The sequence below is a fragment of the Triticum aestivum genome, chromosome 2D, assembly GCF_018294505.1.
Source record: "Triticum aestivum cultivar Chinese Spring chromosome 2D, IWGSC CS RefSeq v2.1, whole genome shotgun sequence".
Taxonomy (NCBI): Eukaryota; Viridiplantae; Streptophyta; class Magnoliopsida; order Poales; family Poaceae; genus Triticum; species Triticum aestivum.
The window spans coordinates 595,561,622-595,588,781 of record NC_057799.1 but is presented as its reverse complement, the minus strand read 5'-3'; the positions used below and the strand labels follow the sequence as shown (position 1 = coordinate 595,588,781).

Genomic DNA, 27,160 nt, shown 5'->3' with positions numbered 1-27,160 from the left:
CTCAAAATATCGGCAGGACAGTAAAAGAACGTTGTCATGACATCGTCATAATTTGACATGGGCGGCCTTACCAATGGGTGGGAAGACGTGCTCACCACCGCTACGGTCTTTCACAAGTGGCGGCCTATCATGCCCGCAGGCCACTGATAGTTGTATTATCGATGGTAATGGCAGGAAACAAGTGGCATGCGCCTACCCGTCACTGGTACTTGTTTTGCGTATGCCACTGGTATCATGTTTTGTAGTGGCGTGAAGATATAATTCTTTTACTCATACCCTATTATTTTTATCAAACTAATAAGTAATGGTTAAGATGAAGTCTCAAAATACGTGACCGGATGGAAACACACGAAGATTTTTCTTTCCGTAGGAGAGCATCGTGGCTCCACTTGATGTGGAAATTATTATATATGGGCCACCAAAGTCAAGTCTATTCAAGTTTGATTTTCACGAAAAAGGCCATCGTTTTCCAAGTTCCATTATAGAGAGGGAGTCAATAGCTACGGGTAGGAAAGTTGTCTTCGACTGATTGTATTGATATGCATTAACCCGAAGAAAGAAAAATAACCTTTTATAGAATGAAGAAGAAACACTTTGACCCTATCAAAAAAACTTTGGCATTAAAGTTTCATGGTTAAACATTGACCATCAATTTGATCAATAATAATATTAAGCACATGTTATGAAAATTGTATTATTATTGAAAACTACTCCCTCCGTCTCAAAATAAGTGTCGGTGATTTAGTATAGTATATTTTAATACAAATTTAATGATGTAACTTTTGTGACACATACCTCAAAAGTATCAGTTTTGTTAAAGCACATCTAGATGTGCCGTAAGTATTGCACATCTAAGTCCCACGTCATTGATTTTACACGGAGATTCGTGTGGGTATTTTCCTTTTGTCTTTTGTTTTTCCTTCTTATACTTGATTGAGTCACTTAGATGTGCCTTAGACGGACCCTTTTATAATATAATATATTATTATTAATCACTTTCTTTGTTGAAATTGTGTCAATAATGCTACTGATCACCATGGGAAGCCGTCTTTGACTGGTTTCATGGATAGGGACTGGACTGTAGAAAGAATCCATGGGAAGCCGTCTTTGACTGGTTCCATGGATAGGGACTGGACTGTAGAAAGAAGAATACATTCTTTTAGATAATATAAAAAAAACACGTTGACATTATAGCTTGTCAGTGGTAGATACTTGGTTCGCCTATAAATGAAGCGTGTATCGCTCTAAGCAGCTAGTAAAGAACTTATATAGGCCTATCGCCGCTATCCAACAAAAGTACGCATGCAGGCTCTCTCTGAAGGAGGTGGTGCAAAAGCATGGTGAGTTACATACTGTTTCAGTGTTTCTACAGTTAAGATGACATGCTTTTGCAGTCTTGCTGCATAGTGTACAACTTCAGATCACTCTCTTCATTTTCCAAATGTCCAATAAGTGGTGGGTAATGGCCAACAACAACTTGAAGGGCACAAATGTCTAGCTTATCTTTGAGTTTGTATATAACCTCTTTTCCAGATCGAGAAAACACGAGTTTCTAATCAGCATGAAACGCAATTTTATACGCGTTGGTCTGTGTTTTGGTGATGATTATATATTACGGTGCTTGCTAGTTGATACAAACATGTTTTCCTGATAGATGTACATAAAAGCTTACCACAAAAGTAGTATAAATAAGAGGTCAACTCTTGCTAGGAAAGTTTCTGTGTCCTACACACACACAGTATCCGAATGGCAATTCGATTAGTAAAGCGCAGTTATAGTAATATTCAACATTCAGTGACTCTACTTTTGACTTGTGCTTAATCTTGCTGATGGAACAGAGAGGAAGAGTTGGTTCCTGATAGGGCAGGGTAGTCTTTCAGGTACTTCACTCACCAACAATTCCATATAGTATTTGCCAACACTTGTTGCCTATCTAATTTTTTGCCGCTTGTATTATTTATGCATATAATGAAGCTCTAAATTGGACAAAGAAAGAAATCCAGCCATGATGGTTATTGCAGTTGGACAGTTTCTCTTGGCACTTGTGGCTTGCAGTACCCATGTCGTCGTCTGCTCCTCACATGGAAATGCGACAGATCGGTTATCACTGCTTGAATTCAAGGAGGCAATCAGTCTTGATCCCCAGCAAGCTCTCATGTCCTGGAATGACAGCTCGGATTTCTGTAACTGGGAAGGTGTCTCGTGTAGGCCTAAGAATCGACATCGCGTCACTTCCCTCGACCTCAGCGGTCGAGGCTTACAAGGGCGCATCTCTCTGTCACTCGGAAATCTTACATTTCTAAGAAATCTATCGCTACCACGCAATCTGTTCATTGGACAAATCCCTGCGTCCCTTGGTCACCTGCAGCACCTCCAGAATCTCTACTTGAGTAATAACACACTCGAGGGTGAGATACCAGACTTCGCAAATTGTTCTAGTCTGCAGATGCTATGGCTGGATCGCAATCACCTAGTTGGAAAAATCCCTACACATGCCAATTTTCCTCCTCACCTTCAAAGCCTGCTGATTTCATATAACAATCTTACCGGCAAAATTCCCGTTTCACTTTTTAACGTCACAACACTAACTCGACTTGATGTCTCGTCAAATCGGATCAGTGGCGAGATCCCAAGTGAAATCGGAAATATGCCCATGCTGCAGTTCTTTTTCGCCTGGGGAAATAAGCTATCAGGAAGGTTCCAACCAGCCATCCTCAATGTGTCTTCTCTTGCTGTACTAAGCCTTGCCTCCAACTATCTAAGTGGCCAACTGCCATCCAACCTTGGTAGTTCATCACCCAATCTTCAAAAGTTTGGTTTATTTAACAACTTGTTTGACGGGCCTATCCCAAATTCGCTGGTGAATGCTTCTAAGCTGTCCTTGGTTGATTTGTTGAGTAATAATTTCACTGGGGTGGTGCCTAGTTCTATTGGCAAACTTAAAGAGCTCTCCTGGTTGAATCTTGAATACAATCAGTTACAAGCACATGACAAGCAAGACTGGGAGTTTATGAATAGTCTAAGCAATTGCACTGAGCTACAGAAATTGTCGCTGCGTGGGAATCGTCTTGAAGGACGGTTATCAGATACATTTGCCAACCTTTCTGCCAAACTTGAAATGTTCTTCTTCGGAAGGAACAGACTATCAGGGGGTTTCCCTGCCGGTATAGCTAACCTTCACAGCCTGGAGTTTTTGGCATTGGATGAAAACCAGTTTACCGGTGTCATTCCAGAATGGCTAGGAACTCTAGAGAGCTTGCGGGTTATCGTATTAAGGAACAACGCTTTTACAGGATATATTCCATCTTCCCTCTCTAATTTATCTCTACTGGGGGAACTCTTTTTGGATTCTAACCAGTTGTATGGGCATATACCCCCGAGTTTGGGAAACCTCAAAACCCTTGAGTCATTGGAACTTTCCAATAACATTCTTGATGGTAGCATTCCAAAGGAGATATTCAGCATTCCTACAATTAGAGAAATTGCGCTATCTTCAAATAGCCTAGGTGGACCACTTCCTACTGAAGTAGGCCGTGCCAAGCAACTACAGTACTTGTATCTTTCATCTAATAACCTGTCCAGTGGCATCCCTGACACACTGGGCAACTGTGACAGTATGGAATACATTGAGTTGGATCAGAATTTTCTTAGTGGAAGCATTCCAGCGTCACTAGGCAGCATCAGAAACTTGCAAGTACTCAATGTGTCTCACAACCGCTTATCAGGATCCATACCGAAATCTATTGGCAGCCTGATGTATCTTGAACAACTAGATTTGTCATTCAACCGTCTCGGAGGCGAAGTCCCAGAAATAGGCATATTCAAGAATGTGACTGCTTTATGGGTAGATGGGAACAAGGGGCTTTGCGGTGGTGCAGCGAAGTTACACCTACCGGCCTGCCCTGTCATACCTTCGAATTCAACTAAGCACGTGACATCAACAGTGCTCAAAGTAGTGATCCCATTAGTCAGCATGGTGTCACTTGCTGTGGTCATATCTGTCTTGCTATTCTGGAGGAGAAAACGGAAGAAGATTTACATGTCTCTCCCTTCTTTTGGTCGAAAGTTTCCCAGAGTTTCTTGCCACGATCTTGATAGAGCAACTGATGGCTTCTCCACATCCAACTTGATTGGCAGAGGAGGATACAGTTCTGTGTACAAAGGTAGACTGTTGCAAGATGGAACTATTGTTGCTGTTAAAGTTTTCACCCTAGAGACAAGAGGAGCACAAAAGAGCTTCATTGCGGAATGCAATGCTTTGAGAAATGTGCGGCACCGGAATCTGGATCCTATCCTAACTGCTTGCTCGAGTATCGATTCTAAAGGGAATGATTTCAAAGCCCTAGTATATGAATTCATGCCAAAGGGTGACTTGCACGCACTACTGTACTCAGCTTTGGGAGATGAAAACACTTCAAATTCAGAGCGCATTACACTAGCTCAAAGGTTGAGCATTGTGGTGGATGTAGCAGATGCACTGGAGTACCTCCACCATGACAACCAAGGTGCTATTGTTCATTGTGATTTGAAGCCTAGCAACATTCTTTTGGATGATAATATGACAGCTCACGTTGGAGATTTTGGCCTTGCGAGGTTCAAAGCTGGTCCGACACAGTCATATTTCGGTGACTCAAACTCTGCTTCTTCGACTGTAATAAAAGGAACGATCGGATATGTCGCTCCAGGTGATGTCTGTTGTTCGTTTTTCATGTTGTGCCATATATGGTACAGCATAACTTGAAAATGACTCCTTATTTGTGATGCTTATGTTAATATTTTGACTAAACTATTGTCGTACGTGCTGTTACAGAGTGGGCAACTGGTGGTGAAGTTTCAGTTGCCGGGGACATTTATAGCTATGGGATTATTCTGTTGGAAACATTTTTGAGGAAGAGACCGACAGAAGATATGTTCAAGGATGGACTGAGCATCACAAACTTTGTGGAGATGAATTTTCCTGCTGGGATATCACAGATTGTTGACTCTGACTTGCTACAAGATCGTCCAGTAGCCACCAAGGAAAAAGATTTGGACTGTTTAGTCTCGGTGCTAAACGTTGGACTTTGCTGCACCAAGTTGTCCCCGAGTGAGCGCCCCAACATGCATGAAGTGGCTGCAAGCCTTCACGGAGTTTAGGAGGCATATCTTGGAGGGAGATAAGGTAAACACGTACTTAGTCTTTGGTGCCTTAGGTGTTGCGCATAATTTACAGAAGGTTTATCACTAAATGGATGTGCCTTTTCTTTGTAAATAAGACCACTACTCTTGTCACTGTCGTAACCGTTCAGTAGGCGAACTAACCTGATACATTGTTTTAAAATATAACTAACTTGATGCTTCCCCGCAAAAAAAAAAAAAAAAACTAACTAACTTGATGCTCGTAGTCCTGCAGATTACCTCCAAAACCCGACCACAGGAGGTGCCTGCTGCGAACAACGAGTTGTGGCGTGGTCAGGGTGTTCTCCTCCTACTACAAGTTGTTTTTGCTGGAGTACTGTTGTGCAATGGCGCTCTGTTTCTGATGTTGCTCAAAGCAGAGCACCCCCACCCCTCCCACCCATGGATCGTCATTCATGTTGTTTGGGTTTGGGATAATTTCTTGTTGCATGTATTTTAAGGAATTAAGTAGCTGCTTTTGTTGGCGTCAGTGCAATATGATGTGGTGGTCTGGACTCTTTTGGTGTACAAGTGGCAACTATTTCTTACAGCTAGAGCCTACATCCTATATATATTTTCTGAATCTATGTATAGATTAAATTGATCGTGCGTCTGTACATGTAAGTTGAAGTTTTTAGAAAGATCTCCTCGCTATATACACGGAATTTGGTTGGAAAACAGTGAACTATCCAAGTTTCCTGTCTGGAACCCTATGTTGATGCAAGGGGGGTTAAAGGGATGGGGAAGAGGGGCAGGTTGATGCAAGGGTTTAGGGTTAAACGGATGGGGAAGAGGGGCAGCGCGGATGGCAAACGGAAAGCACACACCCTTGGGTGAGGGGGAAGGGGAGCGGCAAAAGTTGCCTTTTTCGACAGGGCTGGGGATGGCATAGCAAACTCTATCCTCTCTATCCTTTTTTTTTGAGGGAAAAAAAAGGATAGATAGCAAACTCTATCCTAAGTCCTCGACACCTATCATTGTGATCCAGCGACTCGTAAACATGCTGCCAGTTTGGATGCCTGGAGCATGCTACAGCTGCGTTCCGGTTGAAAACATGCAAGTGAAGAAAAAAAGATTCTAAACATTACAATGGAAGTATCCAACATCGAGCTGACCAGGTTCAGTGCTTAAAAGCTTCACAGCACACGCAGATGCATAATCCATCTTTGAAAGCTAGAAATTTCTCATAATTGTCACTAGGCTATTTCTACGAGCAAACAGCAGAATGCATTCACCTCACGCCAATACTTCATCTTAATCCAGCCAACTTGGCACCAGGAAACCCAGGATATCAGAGGCCTTCACACTGGAGTCATAACCTGAAACCCAGGATATCAGAGGCCTTCACATTGGAGTCATAACCTGCTGCTGGCTTCCCTCAATAATAACCAGTGATTCCCCAAGCAGCCTTTGTGCCTCCTCTCTCCTCCTGAAATTAATAGAAAGAAGAAAATACTTAATAAGGCTGTTAAAATAGCCTAGTTACAATAGTATCAGGTGAATTAATGCTATAATTATCATCACTCATTAAAAGAACATTACATGTTGGAAGATCCAAACAAACACACATGTACCATACCATACAGTGCCTGCTCACAAATACTCTACAGTACAACAGTGGCAAACCACTTGTGCATACAGCATGTGCACTTTACAAATCAATAAAAAAATACTTGATTCGACATCAACAACATCACCGTTACCAACTTTTGAGCTATATTCAATCGTTTGAACTGCAGCAGCAAGTTCTGGCTGGGAGCAACTTTTGGTCTCCCAAGTTGCAGCAGATAACTAACCCGAGCTTTCTCTACATCTGACATGCAGTTAGTGGTATGAACAAAACAGAAAAAACTAATATTATAGAAGTCCTTCCTGATTAATAATTCATACTTGTATAAGGATGATAGGATAACATAATGATGATTATAGAACAGCATGATTATTGACACAATACAGTTCCCCTTGACATTATTACAAACGTACAGATATATGATGGTTGCTTCAGTGTACAGTACATGATTTCCAGGGACCAGGCAATCTAATAAAGCTAATGATAATACACCTGTATCCTGTAAGAGGTACTGACGCATAGCTAGTTGTCTATCCTTGTCTATAAATCATGTCGAATGGAAGATCAACAGTATGCTGAATTGCTGATTTAAACAGCCAAGTCAAGCTGAAGAAAGTTTAGTTACTCACTGTTTTATATCCTCAATCGCTTGCTTACGACGCTGTATTTGGCTCTCAAGGAGGTGAATCAGTGTCGCTCTTGCCTAAAGGAAAAAAAAAGAGAGTTATGGTAGCGAATTGCAGAAATATATTCACCACATGAAATAAAAACTGTGGCTCATACCTGGTGTGGTCGTAGGGAATTAAGAAGATGGTGCAAGTTCTTGAAAATGAGTGAAATGTCTTCAACCCTGCGGGCATACTGAGACGGTCTCTCCACTAAAATATCCGCTAGCTCCAAGATATGGAGTTGAAGCTCTCTGTTGAGTGTCCTTAGCTCCTTCTTGAAGTCTGAAGGACAATCAGTTTAGCAAATATCCAGCCCACTACATCAAATCAAATAAGATAAACAGTACTTTGCTGCGCTTGAAGTATATAAGAAGTCCAATGTTCAGTAAATCATTAACTGGTATCTGCTCGATCGGCTAGCAATAGGGGATTCATAGGCGAATCAGGCAGTTAATTGGCCGATAAATCAGTTAATCGGCTACTAAGTGACCAACTGACCAGGGATTAATCAGCCAGTTAACTGAATTATTGGCTGGTATTTTGAACCAAGAACAGCCACTTTGGTTCGTCATAATTTACGACAGTAGCCTTAATCATTTGACATATCACAGAGTAACCATTTGAAGTACATTACACATCACTGCACAAGTGCTGACAGGAATGAGACGCACCGATATCTGGGCCCTTGGGATAAAGCTGGCGAACACCTTGATCCTCCAGACTTGGCAGCACCACATCCGTCTAGAGATCAGAGTGGCAAACACAGTCAGTTCGACACAAGCAATGGCACACAACAGAGACGAATGTGATGAGCAACATACTGTGTAGGTAGCGCCAAAGAGCTGGTACGACCCCTCGATCGGCGGTGGAGGCTCCGGCGCAGACGACGGGTCCTGCTCGAAGTCCTTGTACAGCCGGTAGAACGGAGGAGGCGGAGGGTACGCCGACGACGTCGCCATTGCCATCTCGCCTTATTCCTCTGCGCCCAAGAAATCGAGAGGGGAACCGAGAGGAACTAGGGTTACATTTGGATCGCAGAAATCGGGTGAGATGGCAGGGCTAGGAACGACAACAAGACGAGTAGTACGCAGGAGAAGTGCGAGTAATACAGATTCGTACCTCGAGGAACGACCACGGGGACGGAAGGCCGCCGGCGAGGCCGGTCGGCGAACGGCGGCGAGCGGGCGGGGACGGGAGACGAGACGAGGCCGATGCGGTCGACACGGGACGGTGGTGAACTGGTGATGGGCCAGGATCCACAGGGTTCGATCTGAACCGTCCACGAGCGATCGGGCGGCGCACGAGACGCGGATGGGGTCTTTTCACCATCACCCCCTCGACAGAACCTACTAATTTAAAAAGAGCCCCTCGCCTTCCGCCTCCGCAAGAAAGGAGGAAAAAGAGGGGAAGCAAAGCACAAACGAACGCGGCCGTCGCAGCAGAGGAGCAGCAGACACCCGACCGCAGCCGTACGCCGCAGATCCGCCGCCGCGCTAGGGTTTCGCGCCGAGGAGAGGGGAGATGGACGTGGTGAAGGCGGCGCAGCTGTCGGGGCGGACGCTGGAGAAGGTGGTGGTCCACCCGCTGGTGCTGCTCAGCATCGTCGACCACTACAACCGCGTCGCCCGCGACACCAGGAAGCGCGTCGTCGGCGTGCTCCTCGGCACCTCCTCCCGCGGCGTCGTCGACGTCACCAACTCCTACGCCGGTAAGCGAACGACCGAACCCCCGCCCGTCCGTCTCTGCCCTGCTAGGGTTTGCGCCGTCCGGGTCCGCCCCGCCTGTTTCCGGGGGATCTGCGCCTCTGGCGGGGCCTAGGGTTCGCGGAACCCGCCCTGGCCGTAGCTCTGTTTAGATCCGCTGGCGCGAAACCCTTGCGTGATTAGATCTGTAGAGCTGTTTTACGGTGGCGGCTTACTGAATTTGTGAATTGCGGCGGCGTGTGATCTTGCAGTGCCGTTTGAGGAGGATGACAAGGACCCGAGGATCTGGTTCCTCGACCATAATTACCACGAGTCTATGTTCTCCATGTTCAAGAGGATCAACGGTATGCTGTTTTAGAATTTTTAGATATGCTTGGACTTGCATGTGTAGTTGTCTTGAATACTGATGAGCTGTTTCGGATGCAGCCAAGGAGCATGTCGTTGGCTGGTACAGCACTGGTCCAAAACTAAAGGAGAACGACTTGGATGTTCATGCATTGTTTACCAAGTATGATTCTGCTCTACAACCATTTATCCTGCAGTAATTTAGAAGCTCTTCTCAGTTTGTACGCAATTATTTGGTACAATTACTTACATACAACTTATACATACGTACCAATGTTGGAATGCAAGCGTGAACTCTTCAAGGAGGCTGGCTGTCTCTATGAAGTATTTACCATTCAGTCCTAATCTAGTTTGGGTTCAGTTGCTGTTTGATTTTGTGCTTCTAGTTCCACATGTGCCTGGAGAAATATCGCCTGTGCACAAAACTTTGTTGTACTCCTCTGTAAAGAAATATAAGAGCGTTTAGATCACTACTTTAGTGATCTAAACACTTTTATATTTCTTTACAGAGGGAGTACAAATTAGTCGCGAAGCTCCCAAAATGCATAGCTAATTTTTATTTTGCCTTCAGTTGTACTACTGTCCAGAGCAATGGGAAAGTTCTGATGGCCTTATGTAGAGTGTGCTCTCTAGATGTCCTGATATATGGTGTTAGTTATGAAAGAATTGGCAATCTTAGGTATTGCAGAGAACAGTCAGCCTGATGATATTTACGTTGGATTGGTCTGCTACTGTAATTCCTCTCCCTCCATCAGTAAACAACCTAATGTTTAATCAACTTGTTTGCTTGAAAAACCGACTCATGACTTCAGTGAGCTGGTTGCACCTTTATATGATTTCGGAATATAAAAGAACAGTGTTAAAATTACCGTACATACATGCTTTGCGTTCACTACCCTTTATGTATCGTTTTTTGGGGTGTGTTGATGGTGGGGACTGGGTTTGGTGATGGAAGTATCATTTTTTTGCCACCCTTCTAAACTAATGTTCTTCCTATGGGTTGGGTCCCAGGATGCCTGTCTTGTATTCCCTTGTTAGGCGCTTACTCTTATGCAGTTAATTTAATTTTTTTTTCTTACATTGTGCAGCTATGTTCCTAATCCTGTCCTGGTGATTATTGATGTTCAACCCAAGGAGTTGGGAATACCCACCAAAGCATATTATGCTGTAGAAGAGGTTAAAGAGGTGGGTGTATGGTCTAAGATGTTAGAGATTTGATGTTTGCTTATTCGGCTTCACTAATGTGATATGGTTTTCCTTTACAGAATGCTACTCAGAAAAGTCAGAAGGTGTTTGTCCACGTGCCATCAGAAATTGCAGCCCATGAAGTCGAGGAAATTGGTAAGAACTAGTCTGTTTGAAATTGCATGAGGAAAGGGCATCATGTTTGGCACTTTCAAGTTATAGATTCAATAGTTCAGTCACGCTTTCTGATAGCTAGGTCACTTTTTCTGCAAGAAATCAATGTTCAGGATATCTGTAGCTGGTACCATATCGGTCAGGTGCTGAGTAGGGAATAAATAGGTGAATGTTCCAGTTAATCGGCTGATAAATCGGTTAATCGGCTATTCGGTGACCCACTGAGTAGCGATCAACTGACCGAGATGCCGATTAACTGGCTGATTTTTGGAACAATGCAAGAAATATAATTTTGTTTGAGAGGTTTTGGGTTCACTTCATAATTTTAGCTGATGTATGCTTTATGCTCTCTTCAGGAGTTGAGCACCTTCTGAGGGATGTGAAAGACACAACAATAAGCACACTTGCAACAGAGGTAATGTTTCATAAGAATTAAGGTGGGTGGATACAGTTTGCAGCTTGTGCCCCTAATTTTCATTTGCGAATGTAGGTCAGCAGCAAGCTTGCAGCCCTGAAAGGACTCGATGCGAGGCTTACGGAGATCCGGGGTTATCTAGATCTTGTAATTGAAGGGAAGCTCCCACTGAACCATGAGATTCTGTACCACTTGCAGGTTTGGCTCTCACTATTTGTTATATGTTATGTTAGCCACTTCTTTTGGCCAGTTACATTCGATCTTTTCTTCTGCTTGTGTCTCAGTAATCCCTATTATACTTGATCCTCACCAGGAAGGTTCTGTTGCCCCCATGAACCTTATATATTTTAAATGTACACCTATATTCTTAAAGGTTGTCTGGGATGAACTAGTTAATTGCTGTAGTCTCCGGAAGAAAATTGTGATGCTTTAGTAGTCTCTGGAAGAAAATTGTGATGCTCGAGTACTCTCCGGAAGAAAATTGTGATCCTTTTTAGTGATGGATGTTTTTCCTTAGGAATTACATGAAAGTTGTGCAACCAGTGAGTGATTGAAAGATACCTACTCTTAGGCCCTACTCAGTGCTTAACCTTGTACAGGTGCTACTGCTATGGCTGCCAAGTAGGGAAATTTTTTGATGTGGCAAGATAATTAAGAAGAGAGAGGATTTTGGTTACCCCAGGAAGAAACGATGCTAGACGCGCATGCCTAGATGAAAACCCAATTTTCCATAAAAAAGAAGAAAACTCGTCCACATCTAATTAAATGAAGGAAGCTTAGCAACAAACGAAGCACCCATGCAATGGGAAAGGCCTTGGTGCGTGTACAAAGGGTGCTTTAGAGCCTTCAGTACATCACTTTGGTTGGGGGATATACTATATTTTGGTGGTTAAATCATGCTTTATGTACGTCTGTTTTTCTGTCCTCAGAACAGTAATTTGTCTGATCATATTGTAGCTTCACCACTTATTAGGTCCACAGTAGGATAAGAAAAACATGATAATTGATGATATATGCATGCCTTAACACATGAGATAATGCTTGATATTTTTAGCGAGTACTCAGAGTTGAGAATAGTTCAAAATTCATCCCAAATTCTGTTACTGAAGCAGTTCGACATTTTCATTCATGGAGTGTTGTAATATATTTGTTCTGGTTTTTTTGTAGGACGTGTTTAATCTGCTCCCCAATCTCAACGTAAATGAGCTCATTAAAGCCTTTGCAGGTAATCATGCATGTCGCCATCAGTTTACCAGAACCGGCTTGTATTCCTCTTCCATTTTCTGGGTTTGCTTATTGCAGCAACTTTATTATCTATCTTTTCATGCAGTGAAAACAAATGATATGATGCTGGTCATATACCTGTCTTCTCTTATCCGGAGTGTCATTGCTCTCCACAATTTGATCAACAACAAGGTAAGTTGTTTTTGTCGGCTAGTTTAAGCTGTTGCCAATCCTTCCGTCTTTGGCGATATTGGTGTCTTCATGTTGATCTTATGAAGTTATACCCTTCTGCTTTCTGCAAATTTTACTTCTAGTGTGTAATCTTTATGTTATTCCTTCCAGATGCTAAACAAGGAACACGAGAAGGCCGAGGATTTGAAGCCAGCCGCCGTACCTACTGCAGCCGGGAGCTGAATGTCCTTGTTTGCCTCAACATGGGGATAGCGATCTATGACCCAGCATGGGGCAAAAGAAACTGTGACATGTTAGCATTGTCTCATTTGTACCAAGTGTCTTGACCTTCAATTTACACTTTGATGTTTACTTCATGTACGACGAGGTCAACGACAAAACCTTACATTCTGTGAGCTCTAGGTCTTTTTGAGGTTTATAATCTAGATCTTATACTGTTTCATCTGCCGTGTCATGGTTTATGATGCGGATTATCTTAGTAAATGTATGCTTCATTAGAAACATTACTGCCAGTTTACAATGTTGTCTTGGTACTTTGGTAGAGCCGTCAGGCTCAGAGTTACACTCTTTGGACTAGAATCGATTTCGTCAGTAAAGTTTTGACATAGCTTGGTACTGGTAAGGCGATCGAACACCGGACGGAAGATAGTACATGTACAGTTATATCGACTGCCCCAAAATTTGGTTGCTTTGGCACAGAAAAGGCAACCAAACTTCAACTTGAAATAAGGGAAACACCTTAGAGATGGCTGCGAGGTACTAGTTCATATTTAACTTTGGACTGGACCTGGATATCCAGTGAAGGTCAAATTTTTAGGCATGGCGAAACGAAAACGAATGTTTTTCATGGTAAGTTGTGTTGGCCGAGGATGAAAGTTGGCGAGCATGGCAATCCGTCTTAGTTCATATTTTAGCCTTTCCATTAAACTTTTTGAAGCCTTGCCATCTCCAGATTTAGTTCCAGGCTTGAATTTGTTATCTGCTGTCGAAACCGAATTTGAATTTGCTGCTGAAGTAAGAATATACGGATAAAAAAGCTTCAACCGGATGAAGTTTAAAGACGGGGAACGCGCATAGTAGTACTGTACTGGACTCAACTACTCAACCTCCGCCGTGCCCCTGTGTTTCTCTCTCGCCGTGCCCAACCCCCCAACCCCCGTGATCGATTCCGATTCCGATTCCGTGCACGCGCGTCGAGCGATCAGCCCCGGGAGCTCGTCCAAGAATCTCGCTCGTGTCCATCAGATCGCCATCGCCGGCCCACCTGCCCGCCGATGGCCTTCTCCTCTTTCACGTGGCCGTTCCGCCGCCGAGCCGGCCCAAGCAAACCCTCCGCCGCCGCGGAGGGGAAGGAGGAGGACGCGGAGGCGCTCGGCGTGACGCCGCAGCTCCTCGACTTCCTCCGGACGCTCTCCCCCGACGCCTTCAAGTCCTCCGCCCTCCAGCTCCACCAAGGCACCCCCTCCCGATTCCGCCCCCCTGCTCGCCCAGTCTCGGTTACTGACGGTGATGCGCCATGTTTGTCTCGCAGGGGCCTCCGCGGAGGCGGCGGGAGAGCTCTCGGACTGGCAGCAGCGGCACGCCGTCCTCGTGCTCGCCAGAGCCAAGGTAGGTCTCCCGCGGATCTCGTCCTCCGCTTCGCCCAAGAGAGAGATGGCCCTCAGGTCTCGAACTGTAATTTGCTTGTGATACCTGCAGGAACTCGCTAAGGTCCGCTATGATCTGTGCCCACGCCACATGAAGGACAAGCAGTTCTGGACAATCTACTTCCTGCTCGCCAGGACCTACATCTTGCCGTAAGCTCTCGCATCATCAGCTTTCGCCTATGCGCAAAGTGCATTGTTCCAGTACAAGTGCTCGATTAGCTTCATGCTGGTGTCGAATTTTTGGATCTTCAGTTAGGAATTCTAGTCCATGCTGTTCCTTAACACCCCATCGAAGTAATTCCATATCTAAGCATGATTGTTTCAGTTAAGTCTAGTACAATTGTGCTGTCCCTGTACATAAAATCCAGCAAAAGGGATCGTCATCTGGAGATAATAAACTATGTCAAATGTGAGCACCTGTATATGTGTTGAAATTCCCGCGGATTCAAATGTAAAGTGCGGTCTCTGTTTGCTGAAGTATCCTTTGAGGTGTAATGCTTCCACCAGATATTAGCTACAGTACTGGTGCTCTTAATTTCATATTTTTTCTGGCATCACACCGGTATCTCAGTAAAGCAACTAGTATTATGGAATGTGGTAGCCATGGAGGTGATTGCTCATTGCTGTACTAAACTAGCTTCGACTTACTGAAAGACTACATTGAAACTGTTAACTGGTTCAAGATTAAACTGAACCACTGCAGCTACCTTGGTTAGATAATCTGGCTGAAATAAGAACCCAAATCCTTGGTTAGTCTGGGAGATGTATCTGTTAAAGGTTGAGCTTACATAATTCAAGCTAACATTATTGGTTATCATGTACAATGATGAGACCAAATTTTATATGGATGTTCTTCTGCAATTTTGTGCAGAATCTACTATCAGCTACTCTTTTAGCAGCTTTTGAGACTTGAGAACCTAGATGTATTGATGTGTGTGGTCATCATAGAGACTTAAGCTCAAACTGCTACTAATTCTGTCCTGCCATTGGTTATCGACAACTTCAACATTTAAAACATGTTGTGTTCTTACAGGTACGAGTTGCGTGCCATACAAAAAGAAAAGGTAAGAAGGATGGAGACAGATAACGGGAAGTCAAAAGATGTGATTGCTGTTGAGGTGGAGATGCAGGAATCGAAATGCAGTAGAGAATCTCAAACGTTACCAGATGATTCAGAACCTGAGGGTTCATAGTTGATGTTGCTGATGGCATATTAGGTAAGGTTTGGAAGCAGCAGTATCAAAATTGATATCTAACTTACTTCAGAGCTCATATTTTCAGTTGGATGACCCAGGTTTCAAAACTGTATTTTGCAGAAGCTTCAGATGCATGGGCAGAGTGTTCATTGTGGCTTCTGGATGGATGTAGCAATCTGCTCAGTGTGCCATTGGGGTGCCTGTATATGTAGTAATCGAATTTTGGAGTCTAGGAATTTTGAGGCAGCACGCTGCATCTGCTGATAGCTCAACATAGCAGCTGTTTGTTGGCTGTGCACTGACATGTAAGCTGATGTGAAGTTGGCCGTGATCTTGAATTGAGTCCATGTACTCCCTCCGCCCCAAAAAGCTTGTCTTGGATTTGCCTAGATACGGATGTATCTATCTAGACACGTAGTGTTAGATACACCCGTATCTAGATAAATCTAAGACAAGCTTTTTGGGACGGAGGTAATATCTTTATGTATTCTTGTGCGGGCTTTTCCCCCATATTGTTTGAGGCATTCACAGCTTTCTGTTTTCGCTGCCCAGCTAGCTATTCTGGAACTTTACTGGAAATTCTGCTGCACCGAAACATTTGTTATGCACGTCGAGTTGATTTTACAGGGATTTCTAGTCTCACTTAAGGCAGATTTTCTGATTAATTTAGTTAGGCATAAGGCACACGAGTCACATCTCAAATTAATTGCACAAGTTGCATGTGTTTCATGACATCTCAAACTGAAATCAAGACCCCAAGACTGGAAAACAAATGGACAAATTGATGCGAAATATTTGTTCGATTATAAAGTCAATACCATAGGACTGTCTGTATGCTTGAGCGCCAGAGGGAGTAGACAGGAAGACGCAGGGAAATTTCTAGGGCCATCTATGAGCGGGGGAGGGGGGAGTGGGGGTGCTGGTAGAGGTGTGCAAGCTGATGATACACTACGGTGTGCTAGCTTTCGAATCGACCAAAATAGGAGCAGCAATGACCCGACGACTTTTTCAGCTAGCTTGCAAGCTGATGTGCCCTCCAGTTCCTGCTGCGTTTTACGGTCCCCCCCGCCCTGATTTGTGCTACTGTGATTAAGTGGGATGGCGGCCTTCATTGTTTTTCCTCGTGATTATTTTGCGCGTCATGCACGATGATGTCTGTTTTTTAGAGCTCAACAGTCAACACCCTTTTGTAACTTGTGCCGACAGCCCACATCCACCCAAAATTGGATGTACCTTCCTATTCGTTATCAAGAGAGGGCCATCCGTACCATGGAGTGTTGCTTTTGATGATCTACTAGAGGGACTTAGATTCAGATACTAGTAGCTAACACCCCTGCACCTATTCCTGTTAGAAAAATCAGAAGGAAAAAAACAAGCATCCCCGTCCTATGAATACCATACGGATTTCCATGACTCGTGTTTAAACATCTTCTATGACTTGTTAGAAATCTGAAACTCTTGTTTCAACAAATTTGTACGATTTGTCCCAGCTAGTTCCTACAGATATTTCTCCGCGCTCCTTTTTTGCAGCTAGTTAATAAATGACAAAACCATGTCCTCGTTTCTGTTAGGCACTTCTGTTTGTAGCTATCTGAAATCCAAATGCCATTTCAGCGAATTCCGTTTGCTTTTCGTTCCATTCATCAGTTATTATTTTTTTTATTTTTTTTGCTTCGCTACTTTCTTGGAGTTTGGCTGATGTTTGGAATTCTTCAGCTCCCAAACGAGCAAGTGGTGTGTTTATCTCGTTCTTGCATGCTCTGAAATTGCAGTTTTCAGAGATTCGAGACCAGAGGTGGGGTGGGGGTGACCAAACAGGCCAAAATCAATGTACATGAGTCAGCTGACTGAGCCTTAGCCAGGCCCACCTATATTTATTTATTCATGCGCATGTTCTTTCATATCCCTCTCTTTGTGAAATTTTGATCAATATAAAGCTTGGCTGTTTCTCAAAAAAAAAAATCTATCTTTCAAACTATCTTGTATCTAAATACCACCGTATATGCAAAGCTGAAAGCCCCATGCCCCCATCCTCTGCCGTTCTACGAGCTCTGCTCTCTCTAATTGATTCACGATAATTAATATCAGCTCAACTAGACAATTCTAGCCTTGTGGAGTATCATTGTACATTATTACTTCTTTATCTAAACTGTTCGGTTTTATTTTGAGTGACCACTGTGATACTCATTCTTGGTCGGATTTTGTGTGCATAGCGTTGTCTTCTTGTTTGCAAGCCCCTTTTTTCCATTAATTTTTTCCTTTATCTCTAGATTATCCCCCTTGAGGGCAGGCCTGGCGCAGTGGTAAAGTCCTCCCCACTTGTGCCAAGAGGTCCTGGGTTCGAACCAGCCTCTCTGCATTGCACTTTGCAGGGGTAAGACTAGGTTCTTATAATCCCTCCCCAGACCCCACCTTGTGTGGGAGCTTCTATGCACTGGGTTTGTCCTAGATTATCCCCTTATTTTTTTGTGGTGACTATGAACCAATCTTTTAGCATGGGGTTGTTGGTGTACAAGGCTAATTTTGTTCGGCTGCATGTTTTCAGCAGCAGCTCAAGCAACTAATGACAGGGGTTCTGAATGCCTTGGCATCTTACGTGACCAAGATGCTCGCCGACATGGCTAGAGAAGAGGTGGCCATGCTGATCGGGATCTCCAGCGCGATCGATGATCTGACCATCAAGCTTGGGGACCTCAAGAATTTCCTTGCTGACGCCGATAGGAGAAACATCACAGACGAGAGTGTCCGGGGGTGGGTGGAGGAACTGAAGCATGCCATGTACCACGCTACTGACATCATCGATCTGTGTCAGCTCAAGGCCATGGAGCAAAGTCCATCCGAGGACATCAGGTGTCTTAACCCCTTGTTCTCATGCATGCAAAATCCTCTCCATGCACACGACATTGGCAGCCGCATCAAGGCACTGAACAAGAAGTTGGATAACATCAGCAAGAGGGGTCGTAGTTTCAATTTCATCAAGCTTGAAGTCTACCAGGACCAGAAGACAAATCGGCCTCATGTTATTGACCGCAAGACTAATCCATTGTTGGAGCGGTCGGGCGTGGTTGGGGAGAAGATTGAAGATGACACGAGATCACTTGTTCAGCTGCTCACGAAGGAAGTCGTTGACACGAGTGAAAGCATCATGGTGTTCGCCATCGTTGGTGTTGGCGGGATTGGTAAGACCACCCTTAGCAAGAAGGTCTTTAACGACGAAGCAATACAAGGCAAGTTCACCAAGAAAATATGGTTAAGTATCACACAAGAATTCAGCGAGGTTGACTTATTGAGGACAGCCATCACTACCGCCGAAGGAAATTTGCCAGGACCTGGGGGTGGGTCTCAAGAAAAAACTTAGCTTGTGCCGGCTCTTGCAAGTGCTATCAAAAATAAGAAGCTATTTCTTGTGTTGGATGACATGTGGGGCACCTATGAATGGACCAACTTGCTTAAGGCTCCCATTAGCCACAGTGCCCCGGGTAGCCGAGTCCTCGTCACCACAAGACATGAAACTGTTGCCCGAGGAATGAAAGCAGTAAATCCATACCACTGCATCAACAAATTAGGGCCCAAAGATGGCTGGTCATTGCTCACAAAGCAGGTGAGTACATAACTACTGGTAGCCTCCGTTCTATCTCAAGTGTTCATTTATTGACACGTAGGGGTGCAAATTTGGTGCCTTTAGGGTACCCTCCGGCCCTCCTTAGTTCAACCAAATGAACTACATTTTCAAAAATGATATGAATTCTGAAAATTTAGTTCATTTAGTTGAACCTAGGAGGGTCGGAGGGTACCCTTTAGGTTCCAATTTGCATCTCTATTAACACGGGAAGTGGCAATTTTGTTGTTGTTGCACTCTGTGCTTGCTGCCTTAAGTACGTGCTTCATCTTTTTGGTGCGTCATTCTATATGACCACTGTTGTTTGATTAACCTTACTACTAGTACACTGGTGCTCGTTATGAATAGGCACATAGACCAAGCGTCCACACCAACTGCTTGTACGTAGTACGATCCACAACTATAAAATTGACCTACTTTTATATTGATTATCACCACATAGTGTAAGCACTGCCTTTAAATGGTATGTGCGCCTTAAAGTTCTTAATAGCTCCACAACTACTAGACTATCTTCTAATTGGTCATTCTAGACTACTGAGACACATGCATATGCTTGTTGGCTTGTTGTTTATGTCTGATTCGTAGATTGTGTTGAGAGTAACTAGCTAGGTAATTAGATAATTTGTGTGTCAAATAGAAAGACATGGACATAGATCAATCCAGATGCCTTCATGAGCAAAGCATCAAACTAATTACTGTATTAATGAATGGATTATTCTATGCTTTTGACTGACAACTTAATTTTCTAGTAGACTGGACTACAGGGACTATAGGTACTCAATTAATGTGTGTTCCGTATTAATTCTCAATTGTTTGAAGGTACTCATGACTGAGAAAAGCGAACCTGCAGTGGATATGCTGAAGGATATTGGAATGCAAATTGTAGAAAAATGTGATGGGTTACCACTTGCCATAAAAGTGATGGGAGGACTCCTATGCCATAAGGAAAAAACCCGACGTGATTGGGAGAAGGTATTGAATGATGCTGTATGGTCAATATCTCAAATGCCAGAAGAGCTAAATCATGCCATATATCTTAGCTATGAGGACTTGTCCCCTTGTTTAAAGCAATGCTTTCTGCACTTCTCCCTTAAGCCTAAAAAGATGATTTTAGATGATACACAATTCATCGACATGTGGATTGGTGAAGGATTTGTTCATGGAAACTCGGATATTTTGGAAGAAATAGGAACTGAGTACCATACAGAGTTGAGGTTGAGGAACCTTATAGAGCCGGATACATCATATGCTAGTCACTATGTTTGCAAGATGCATGATGTTATTCGTTCATTTGCTCAATTCATGACAAGAAATGAAGCACTAGTAGTTCATAATGGAGATACTGTTAATAGTAAACTTCGTTTGCAAAGCTTTCTCCGGTTGTCTATAGAGACTAATGGAGTGGAATCAGATGAGTTTGAGTGGAGAAGTTTACAAGAGCAAATATCTCTGAGATCATTAATGTTAATTGGAAACTTCAAGGTTCAGTCTGGCGATTCCTTGGTTACCTTTTCAAGTCTGCGTACTCTACACGTAGAGTCTGCAGAGTTCGCCACAATGGTTGAATCTCTGTATCATCTCAAACACTTGAGGTATTTGTCAATGGACAGGTGCGCTGATATAGATTGCTTGCCAGAGAACATTCACAAAATGAAGTTCTTACAACACATTAGTCTTGAAGGTTGTGAGAATCTTGTGAAACTTCCTGATAGCATTGTGAAGTTAATGGAACTAAGATATCTTCAACTTGAAGGCACAAGTATATATAGTATTCCTAGGGGTTTCCATGCTCTAACAAATTTGAGGACGCTATCTGGGTTCCGAGTACACATGGATGGTGATTGGTGTAGCTTGGAAGAGCTTGGACCTCTTTCCCAGCTTAGGGGCATTGGATTAGTGGGCCTGGAGAATGTATCTGATGCTTCATTTGTCACAAAGGTTAGGCTTGATCAAAAAGTGCATCTTTCTAGGATGTGCTTATTATCCAGCATTGCGTGTAAGAAGAATCAAGGAGTAATTGAGGAGGTGTTTAATGAGCTATGTCCTCCTCCGTGCATAGAAATTATTTCCGTTGAAGGATATATCGGGCGCCAGCTGCCAAGATGGATGATGTCGACAGCAACAATGCCCCTCAATAGCTTGAGGATGCTAGTGATGAAAGACTTGGCTTGTTGCACCCAACTTCCTGATGGATTATGTCAGCTCCCATGGCTGGAGTATCTGAAAGTCAACTGTGCTCCAGCGATCAAGTGCATTGGGCCAGAATTTGTGCGTCCCCAGAGCCACCGTTGCTATCCTAAATCCCGCATGGTGACTGCATTTCCGAGGTTGCATGAGATGGATTTATTAGAATTGGTGGAATTGGAGGAGCGGGAATGGGATGAGGAAGTGCAAGCTGTGCCAGTCTTGGTTGAGCTTACTTTCACAAGGTGTAATTTGAAGTGTATCCCTCCCGGTCTTGCCTCACATGCAAAGGCTTTGAAAAAGTTAACCTTGTGGAGCATGTGGGGTCTCCATTCGCTAGAGAACTTTGCTTCTGTTGTTGAGCTCGACCTGTATGACTTACCCAAGCTGATTAGTATCTCCAATTTCCCTGAATTGCAAAAGCTTGAGATCAAGTCTTGCCCCGAGCTCACCTCACTAGAGGAGATGAGTGCATTACGGAGACTTGTGCTGACAGTTCCCGGCTACGGTGAAAGATTCCGTCTCTCGCCCAACAAGATGGGACTCCCCTTGTACCTTCAAACTGTAAATCCAAGCCATTTGCTGGTGGATTGCAGTCTGGAGATACTTGGTTTCATGGCCCCAGGAAAATCTGGCAGCGAGTGGGACAAGTTTAGCCATATCCAGCACGTTGAGGCTTATGCAGACAGTGATTGCTGGGATGACAAGAAATGGCACGTATTGTACACAAGGGAACCTTTCAGCATTGAAACAAATGTGCAGGTGATAATTAATATATAGACTCTTTGCTCTTTCCTAATATATCTAAATTTTAATCTCTTTTTGCTGTTTCCATCTTAACTTCGTCGACTCTGCAGCCTGCATTTCCTTGCTTGCTGCAATGACCATTTAGAGGAGGAGCAACTGTCCGCAGACGGAGAAGAGGAAGAGCGTGAATTTGATCCAACGGAATTGGCACCTATTCTCATGGGAAATAAATAAGCACGGTATGTTGCTACCAAGTTGGAACCAAATGCAACCTCCAGTTCTTCCTCCTCGAGTGCCAGCGATTCCGTGTAAATGCACGCATCCGTGGGAAACAACTACAGTGGTTGGGCTCCATAACCAAGATGATGGAAAGATAAACTTGCTGCCGGGAGAACAAAGGCGTCGTGTAGAAAGAGGCTTGCAGTTATGCGATGATTAAATTGTGTTTATGAAGATCTGATGCTATATTGAGGTCGCGAGCACGTCACTCGTTGTTGTTGAAGTATGAAACTGCACTCGTCACCTGTTTACTTTCAGTTTGAATGAATAAATATTTGGCCTTTCAATTTGGTAACGACCCAACGAACTACATAGATGAGCACCTGTCAAGAACCTGCTGTTGTTCATTGTTCACATCATGCATGACAGCAGCAGATTGTAAAATTTATACCATAACAACTTAGAGAAAAAGGAAACAATATGGCTGTTCATGTTCAATGAAACCAAGTTGAGTTTAGGTTCCATCAAAAACAACAAAACAAGGCTGCTGCTTTATATCGCTAGAAGGAAACATGCTAGTACACTGCTCTTGCTGTAATTCAGACATAAGAATTTCCCAGTGATTTGTTTCGTCAACTCCGTGATAACTTTTCTTTACATCAAGCAACGTCTTTTATTAACTTGTGATAAGAGTTGCATCATCAAGCAAAAATGGAGCTAATTCTGGGGGTACACCTTCAAACCATAGAGAGCTAAGCAATCCCCTGCCATCCTAGCCAATACACCTGTACGTCTGTTGTAAAACCAAGCAGTAAATAGGAGAAACTAGCTAGCTTTCTGCGTTAATTTATTCCTGGGTTCCCAGTTTTTTTTTTCTGACAGCAAATAGACTATTCCTCAAATAATAGACAAGTCATTTACAAAAAGAGGAGAAATAAAGTCTGGGATAGAACTATCCCAAAATCCCGAAGATCTAATGGTAAGAGAATTGAGGACGGGGCGTCGACCTGTTGGCTGGGTTAGCCTTTGGGTTGGTCTCATTTTTTTGAATGGTAAGAGAATTTCTAGCTAGGCTATCTGCTACCTCATTCGCTCCGCGAAAACAATGCACAAAGTAAGTCTCTGCAAATTCCACTTATTGTCCAAATTTGCTTCTTCATTCGTCAAAGAGCAGCATCACAACTTATGATACTTCATATCAGCAATTCATCAGAAGTCCAGCTACATATACCATAGTAATTCATACAGGAAGATGCAGGGAATTGCACAACTTGCTTTTACCACAGAGCTCAATTTGGTATCAACAAGCAATTCAATCAACTTGCAGAGTAGAACGCACATTGTACATATTCAGCTGAACATCAAAATTTATGTATGATACTGTATCAGCATGTGCAAGGGAAAGAGGAAGGGGACAAGTATGAACTGATTACGGCATCTGCATGTTATGGACGTTTAGCTTCATCACACAAGTAGCTTCCCAACACATAACTACCTTGACATATTTTAGCTGCAGATTCAGGTTTAAAAAATATTACAGGAGTAGCTACATTGAACCACTGATGGTCCCAAAATTTCTACTATCACGACATATCCTTAAATCATGGCATCATAATCATCCAATGCACCATTATACTCCATGATCTTCTTCTTGATCTTCGAGGAATCCACCCAGGTGATGAAGTCCTCCATGTTCCTGGTCACAAGAAAGGCTGGATCGGTGACCGTCTCTGGGCCTACACGCACATGGCCCTGTTCAATGTAGGTGACGGCCTCTTTAAGGTGTTCAGCAAACTTGAGCTTCACCATAATTGTTGCAAGTCTCCGCCTACAATAGTTTAGCAAACAATAAGGTAAGTGAAATATGACACATACATAGGTCATTGAGTGTTTCATAGCAATAAACGCTTTCTTTAAAAAATTAACTGGAAAATAAAATGCACTATTCAGCAAGCAAAGGAAATCATTGTTATAATCCGGGAGAGAGATAGAGACCTGGCAAAGGCGCTCACTGAAAGTTTCTCACATTTAACCAAGCTCTTCTTTGTTGGAATTACACCCATATTATACCTGAAATTCAAGAAAACTTATTTAGACTAGACAAATGAGCAGGCCAGTGAAAGTAGCAAGGAATAAGTGGAAGTGGCAAGCAAGAACTGCATGATTTAACCAAAAGGAAATAGTTTTAGATGATTCTGGTAAGATGGCTCACTCAACCAACACGAGCATGCTCAGACATAAGCAGAAGATTATAATGAGAAGGTGATAATCTCAGAGAGGTTTATGCATTCTGGGCAAATAATCAAGTAGTGCTAACATATGTCGAAACTCGAAAGTACAATTAATTTACTCAAATGATAAGTGCCACACATCAGGTGCGTGGCACTCTGGCCCTGACGTTTTTCGATGGCAATTCCAGTCACGCAAGGATGACAATTTCCAGTGACATGCGGCAAGTTTCTGTCAAAAATAAACTTAAGCACGAAAGTTGCCATCCTCACATCACTAAACTTGCCGTCGAAAATGTTCGGAGTTGCCATGTGCTCGTACATGACGTTCGGTACTTACCAGCGTCCTTAATTTATAGACAAGAGCACACATCAAAAGCCTCACACATCTCTAACACTATAATAACAATCAAAGTGGCAATTGCAGATAAGCCTGGAGCATTCTCACAAGGTTGCGGCGCATGATGGATACAGTCCTCATAGTATGCAGTCAAAATTTCAAACAAACAAACGCATACAGCATCACACATGCATCGAGGGTCTGCGGCGTCTTACAGCTTATCGATAAGCATGTCCGTCATCTCGATTCTGAAAGGGTCCCTGGGATCCATCTGCTTTATGATGTTCACGAGCTTCTGCGCCATCAGGCAAATCCCGTTGTACCTGCGGCGACACAGCAATCACAGGATCGATTAGTTGCAGGGCACCGCCCAGCAAACGCTACAATTTCTTGAATCAACACGCTCAGCAAATCCCAGCCGCGAGATAGAACTGTGTCTGACGGGCAGGAGGAGAGGGAGGAAGGGAGGGGATTGGCTGGGTGAGAGAGAGTGTACTTCTTGTAGTCGTCCCTGTCGACGAGGCTGTATCGCTGCGTAACGGCGGCCTCGCGGTGGCCGCCCTCCCGCTTCCACAGCAGGAAGTTGGACTTCTTCAGCAGCTTCTTCTCGTGGAACTTGAGCTTCCTCATCCCGCCTCACGCTGTGGCTGCGAGCAAGGGGTTGGTGTCGAGGGCGGAGATGGCGGCGGCGGTGCGCGATTCCGGGAGGAGCGCGTGAGGCGGCGGGCGGGCGTGCTGACGCGAGACCGGCGGGGGGGCTGGGAGATGAGTGGAGGTGGGCGGCTAGGGTTCCTGGGCACATGATGGTGGGGGGCTTGATCTCAGAGGTTGCGGCATGGGCTGAGTGGGCTTGTAGGTATCGTTTGGGCTCAAACGGCGAAAGGCTAGCGGGCCAAGCTAGATGGTGTGCCCTCTTCTCTCTTAAAAATAAAGGATGGTGTGCACTCTTCTCTCTTATATAGAAAAAAAAGGATGATGTGCACTCCAGATTTTCTCTCAATTTTTCAAATGCTCTAAAAAAATTAAAAATCTCCGGTCGGGTGAGAAAGACCAAGAGAATGTATTTGATGTCGCGAACCGTTCCTATCGCTACGTGATTAAGGTTTTGCTCCTCCCATTGACTTCTGCGGAGTCGAGTTTGGGACAGTTTATCGGCTAATACCCATGGCTCATATTGGGCGCTGATTCCTTTTCACAGCATTGTTAGTCTTTGTGGGTATATGCATGGTTATGAAACCATGGTCTTCTTCCATGACATTCCTTGCCCATCCGACACGAAACATTGCTTCTTGGTACCCCCTGAGTAGTCAAGTTCCCAGATTTCTTCAAGCCTCCCGTAGTATCTCCTGTTTGTATCAGCAGTGAAGGCCTGCATCGTCACCCACGAGTTTCGGTAATTAGTATCTTTGTTGTCTATGTCCTCGGTATAGAATGTGTATCCATTTATGCCATATGCTTCATAAGTCTTGACGTCGATATTGGGCCATGCACCAACGCGTAGAGGATCGTTTTTATATTGTCATTCTCTGGTAATGGATTATTCAGAATGTCATCTTTAAACCAAGACGCATATTTCGAGTTGTGCTCTCTAATGATCTGCTCATCAGTCCTTGTTTGGCCAGCGTCCTCGTAATGTTGTCCTATTGCTTGTTTGTGCCTTCCCAACCAAGGATTGGCCACTTTTAGGCATTGTAACACTACTGTGTGGGCCGGTTTGAAGTCTTCCATTCGGTTATGTTCACCGTCCTACACATTCAAATCTTTCTTTCCATTATGTGGCCTACTCCGTCAAGCATGCGAATGTGCTTCTTAATGGGCATACCAATAGGTTTTTTCATGTCAATGTAACCCGTGCAAAATGCGATGCACTCCTCCATCCTATAGCCAGCGGCGATGCTCCCATTTGAACGGGCCTTGTCGCGAATGTATCCCTTGATGTGCCCGTTCAATCTTTCCATGGGGAACATGTTGTGCAAAAATAACGGACCTAGGTCTTATATATCATCGAAAACATGGATCAATATATGTACCATGCTCTCAAAGAAAAACAAAAGGTGGTTTGAGGTGGGTCGTGTCTGCCCGGACACTCGGGACACCCTTATATCTATCCTACATATGGGCTAAGTTTGAGGGTTCACGAAAAGCCTACACATATGAGGACAACTTGAGGGGTTCGGTTCAGTGACATTTTTTGTTCTCTCTCATGTTCGGGCTTGTCCGGGCTGTCCGTCCGAACATATAGGGACAAAGTGGGGTCCGGCTGGAAATGCTCTAATCCTAGAGTGAAATGACCAGGATTACATGTTATCTGATGGCGCCTAACTAAGGGATCAAGAAGATATGTCTAG

General features: G+C 43.9%; 5 protein-coding genes and 1 pseudogene across 6 annotated transcripts; 4 read left to right on the top strand and 2 right to left on the bottom strand.

Moving 5' to 3' along the window:
* Nucleotides 1-1,242: 1,242 nt before the first annotated feature.
* Nucleotides 1,243-5,759, top strand: LOC123054814 (probable LRR receptor-like serine/threonine-protein kinase At3g47570). Of its 2 annotated transcripts, none has more exons than XM_044478662.1 (5): nucleotides 1,243-1,340; nucleotides 1,839-1,880; nucleotides 1,975-4,685; nucleotides 4,811-5,161; nucleotides 5,393-5,759. In XM_044478662.1, the coding sequence occupies exons 3-4, from the start codon at nucleotides 2,006-2,008 to the stop codon at nucleotides 5,134-5,136; spliced, it is 3,006 nt and encodes a 1,001-aa protein (XP_044334597.1). In that variant the 5' UTR covers nucleotides 1,243-1,340; nucleotides 1,839-1,880; nucleotides 1,975-2,005; the 3' UTR covers nucleotides 5,137-5,161; nucleotides 5,393-5,759. The 2 variants fall into 2 exon arrangements, with proteins under 2 accessions (XP_044334597.1, XP_044334596.1); XM_044478661.1 differs by having other exon boundaries at nucleotides 5,385-5,759.
* Nucleotides 5,760-6,218: 459 nt separating this feature from the next.
* LOC123054812 (mediator of RNA polymerase II transcription subunit 7a) lies at nucleotides 6,219-8,745 on the bottom strand. Its single transcript, XM_044478659.1, has 6 exons — nucleotides 8,515-8,745; nucleotides 8,217-8,374; nucleotides 8,067-8,136; nucleotides 7,511-7,677; nucleotides 7,357-7,430; nucleotides 6,219-6,586 (listed from the first exon to the last, which is right to left on the bottom strand). Exons 2-6 carry the CDS (start codon nucleotides 8,358-8,360, stop codon nucleotides 6,502-6,504), a joined length of 540 nt encoding a protein of 179 aa, XP_044334594.1. The 5' UTR covers nucleotides 8,361-8,374; nucleotides 8,515-8,745; the 3' UTR covers nucleotides 6,219-6,501.
* A 38-nt stretch (nucleotides 8,746-8,783) lies between these two features.
* Nucleotides 8,784-13,075, top strand: LOC123054811 (26S proteasome non-ATPase regulatory subunit 7 homolog A). Its single transcript, XM_044478658.1, has 10 exons — nucleotides 8,784-9,103; nucleotides 9,350-9,442; nucleotides 9,525-9,606; nucleotides 10,532-10,628; nucleotides 10,709-10,784; nucleotides 11,159-11,217; nucleotides 11,293-11,415; nucleotides 12,385-12,442; nucleotides 12,548-12,633; nucleotides 12,784-13,075. The coding sequence occupies exons 1-10, from the start codon at nucleotides 8,917-8,919 to the stop codon at nucleotides 12,853-12,855; spliced, it is 933 nt and encodes a 310-aa protein (XP_044334593.1). The 5' UTR covers nucleotides 8,784-8,916; the 3' UTR covers nucleotides 12,856-13,075.
* Nucleotides 13,076-13,704: 629 nt separating this feature from the next.
* On the top strand, nucleotides 13,705-16,026 carry LOC123054813 (uncharacterized). Its single transcript, XM_044478660.1, has 5 exons — nucleotides 13,705-14,088; nucleotides 14,165-14,241; nucleotides 14,332-14,429; nucleotides 15,313-15,496; nucleotides 15,596-16,026. The coding sequence occupies exons 1-4, from the start codon at nucleotides 13,908-13,910 to the stop codon at nucleotides 15,470-15,472; spliced, it is 516 nt and encodes a 171-aa protein (XP_044334595.1). The 5' UTR covers nucleotides 13,705-13,907; the 3' UTR covers nucleotides 15,473-15,496; nucleotides 15,596-16,026.
* Nucleotides 16,027-18,030: 2,004 nt separating this feature from the next.
* Nucleotides 18,031-22,259, top strand: LOC123054810 (putative disease resistance protein RGA1; annotated as a pseudogene).
* Nucleotides 22,260-23,652: 1,393 nt separating this feature from the next.
* On the bottom strand, nucleotides 23,653-25,634 carry LOC123054809 (U3 small nucleolar ribonucleoprotein protein IMP3). The gene is made up of 4 exons (XM_044478657.1): nucleotides 25,309-25,634; nucleotides 25,028-25,135; nucleotides 24,240-24,314; nucleotides 23,653-24,072 (listed from the first exon to the last, which is right to left on the bottom strand). The coding sequence occupies exons 1-4, from the start codon at nucleotides 25,440-25,442 to the stop codon at nucleotides 23,841-23,843; spliced, it is 549 nt and encodes a 182-aa protein (XP_044334592.1). The 5' UTR covers nucleotides 25,443-25,634; the 3' UTR covers nucleotides 23,653-23,840.
* Nucleotides 25,635-27,160: the final 1,526 nt, after the last annotated feature.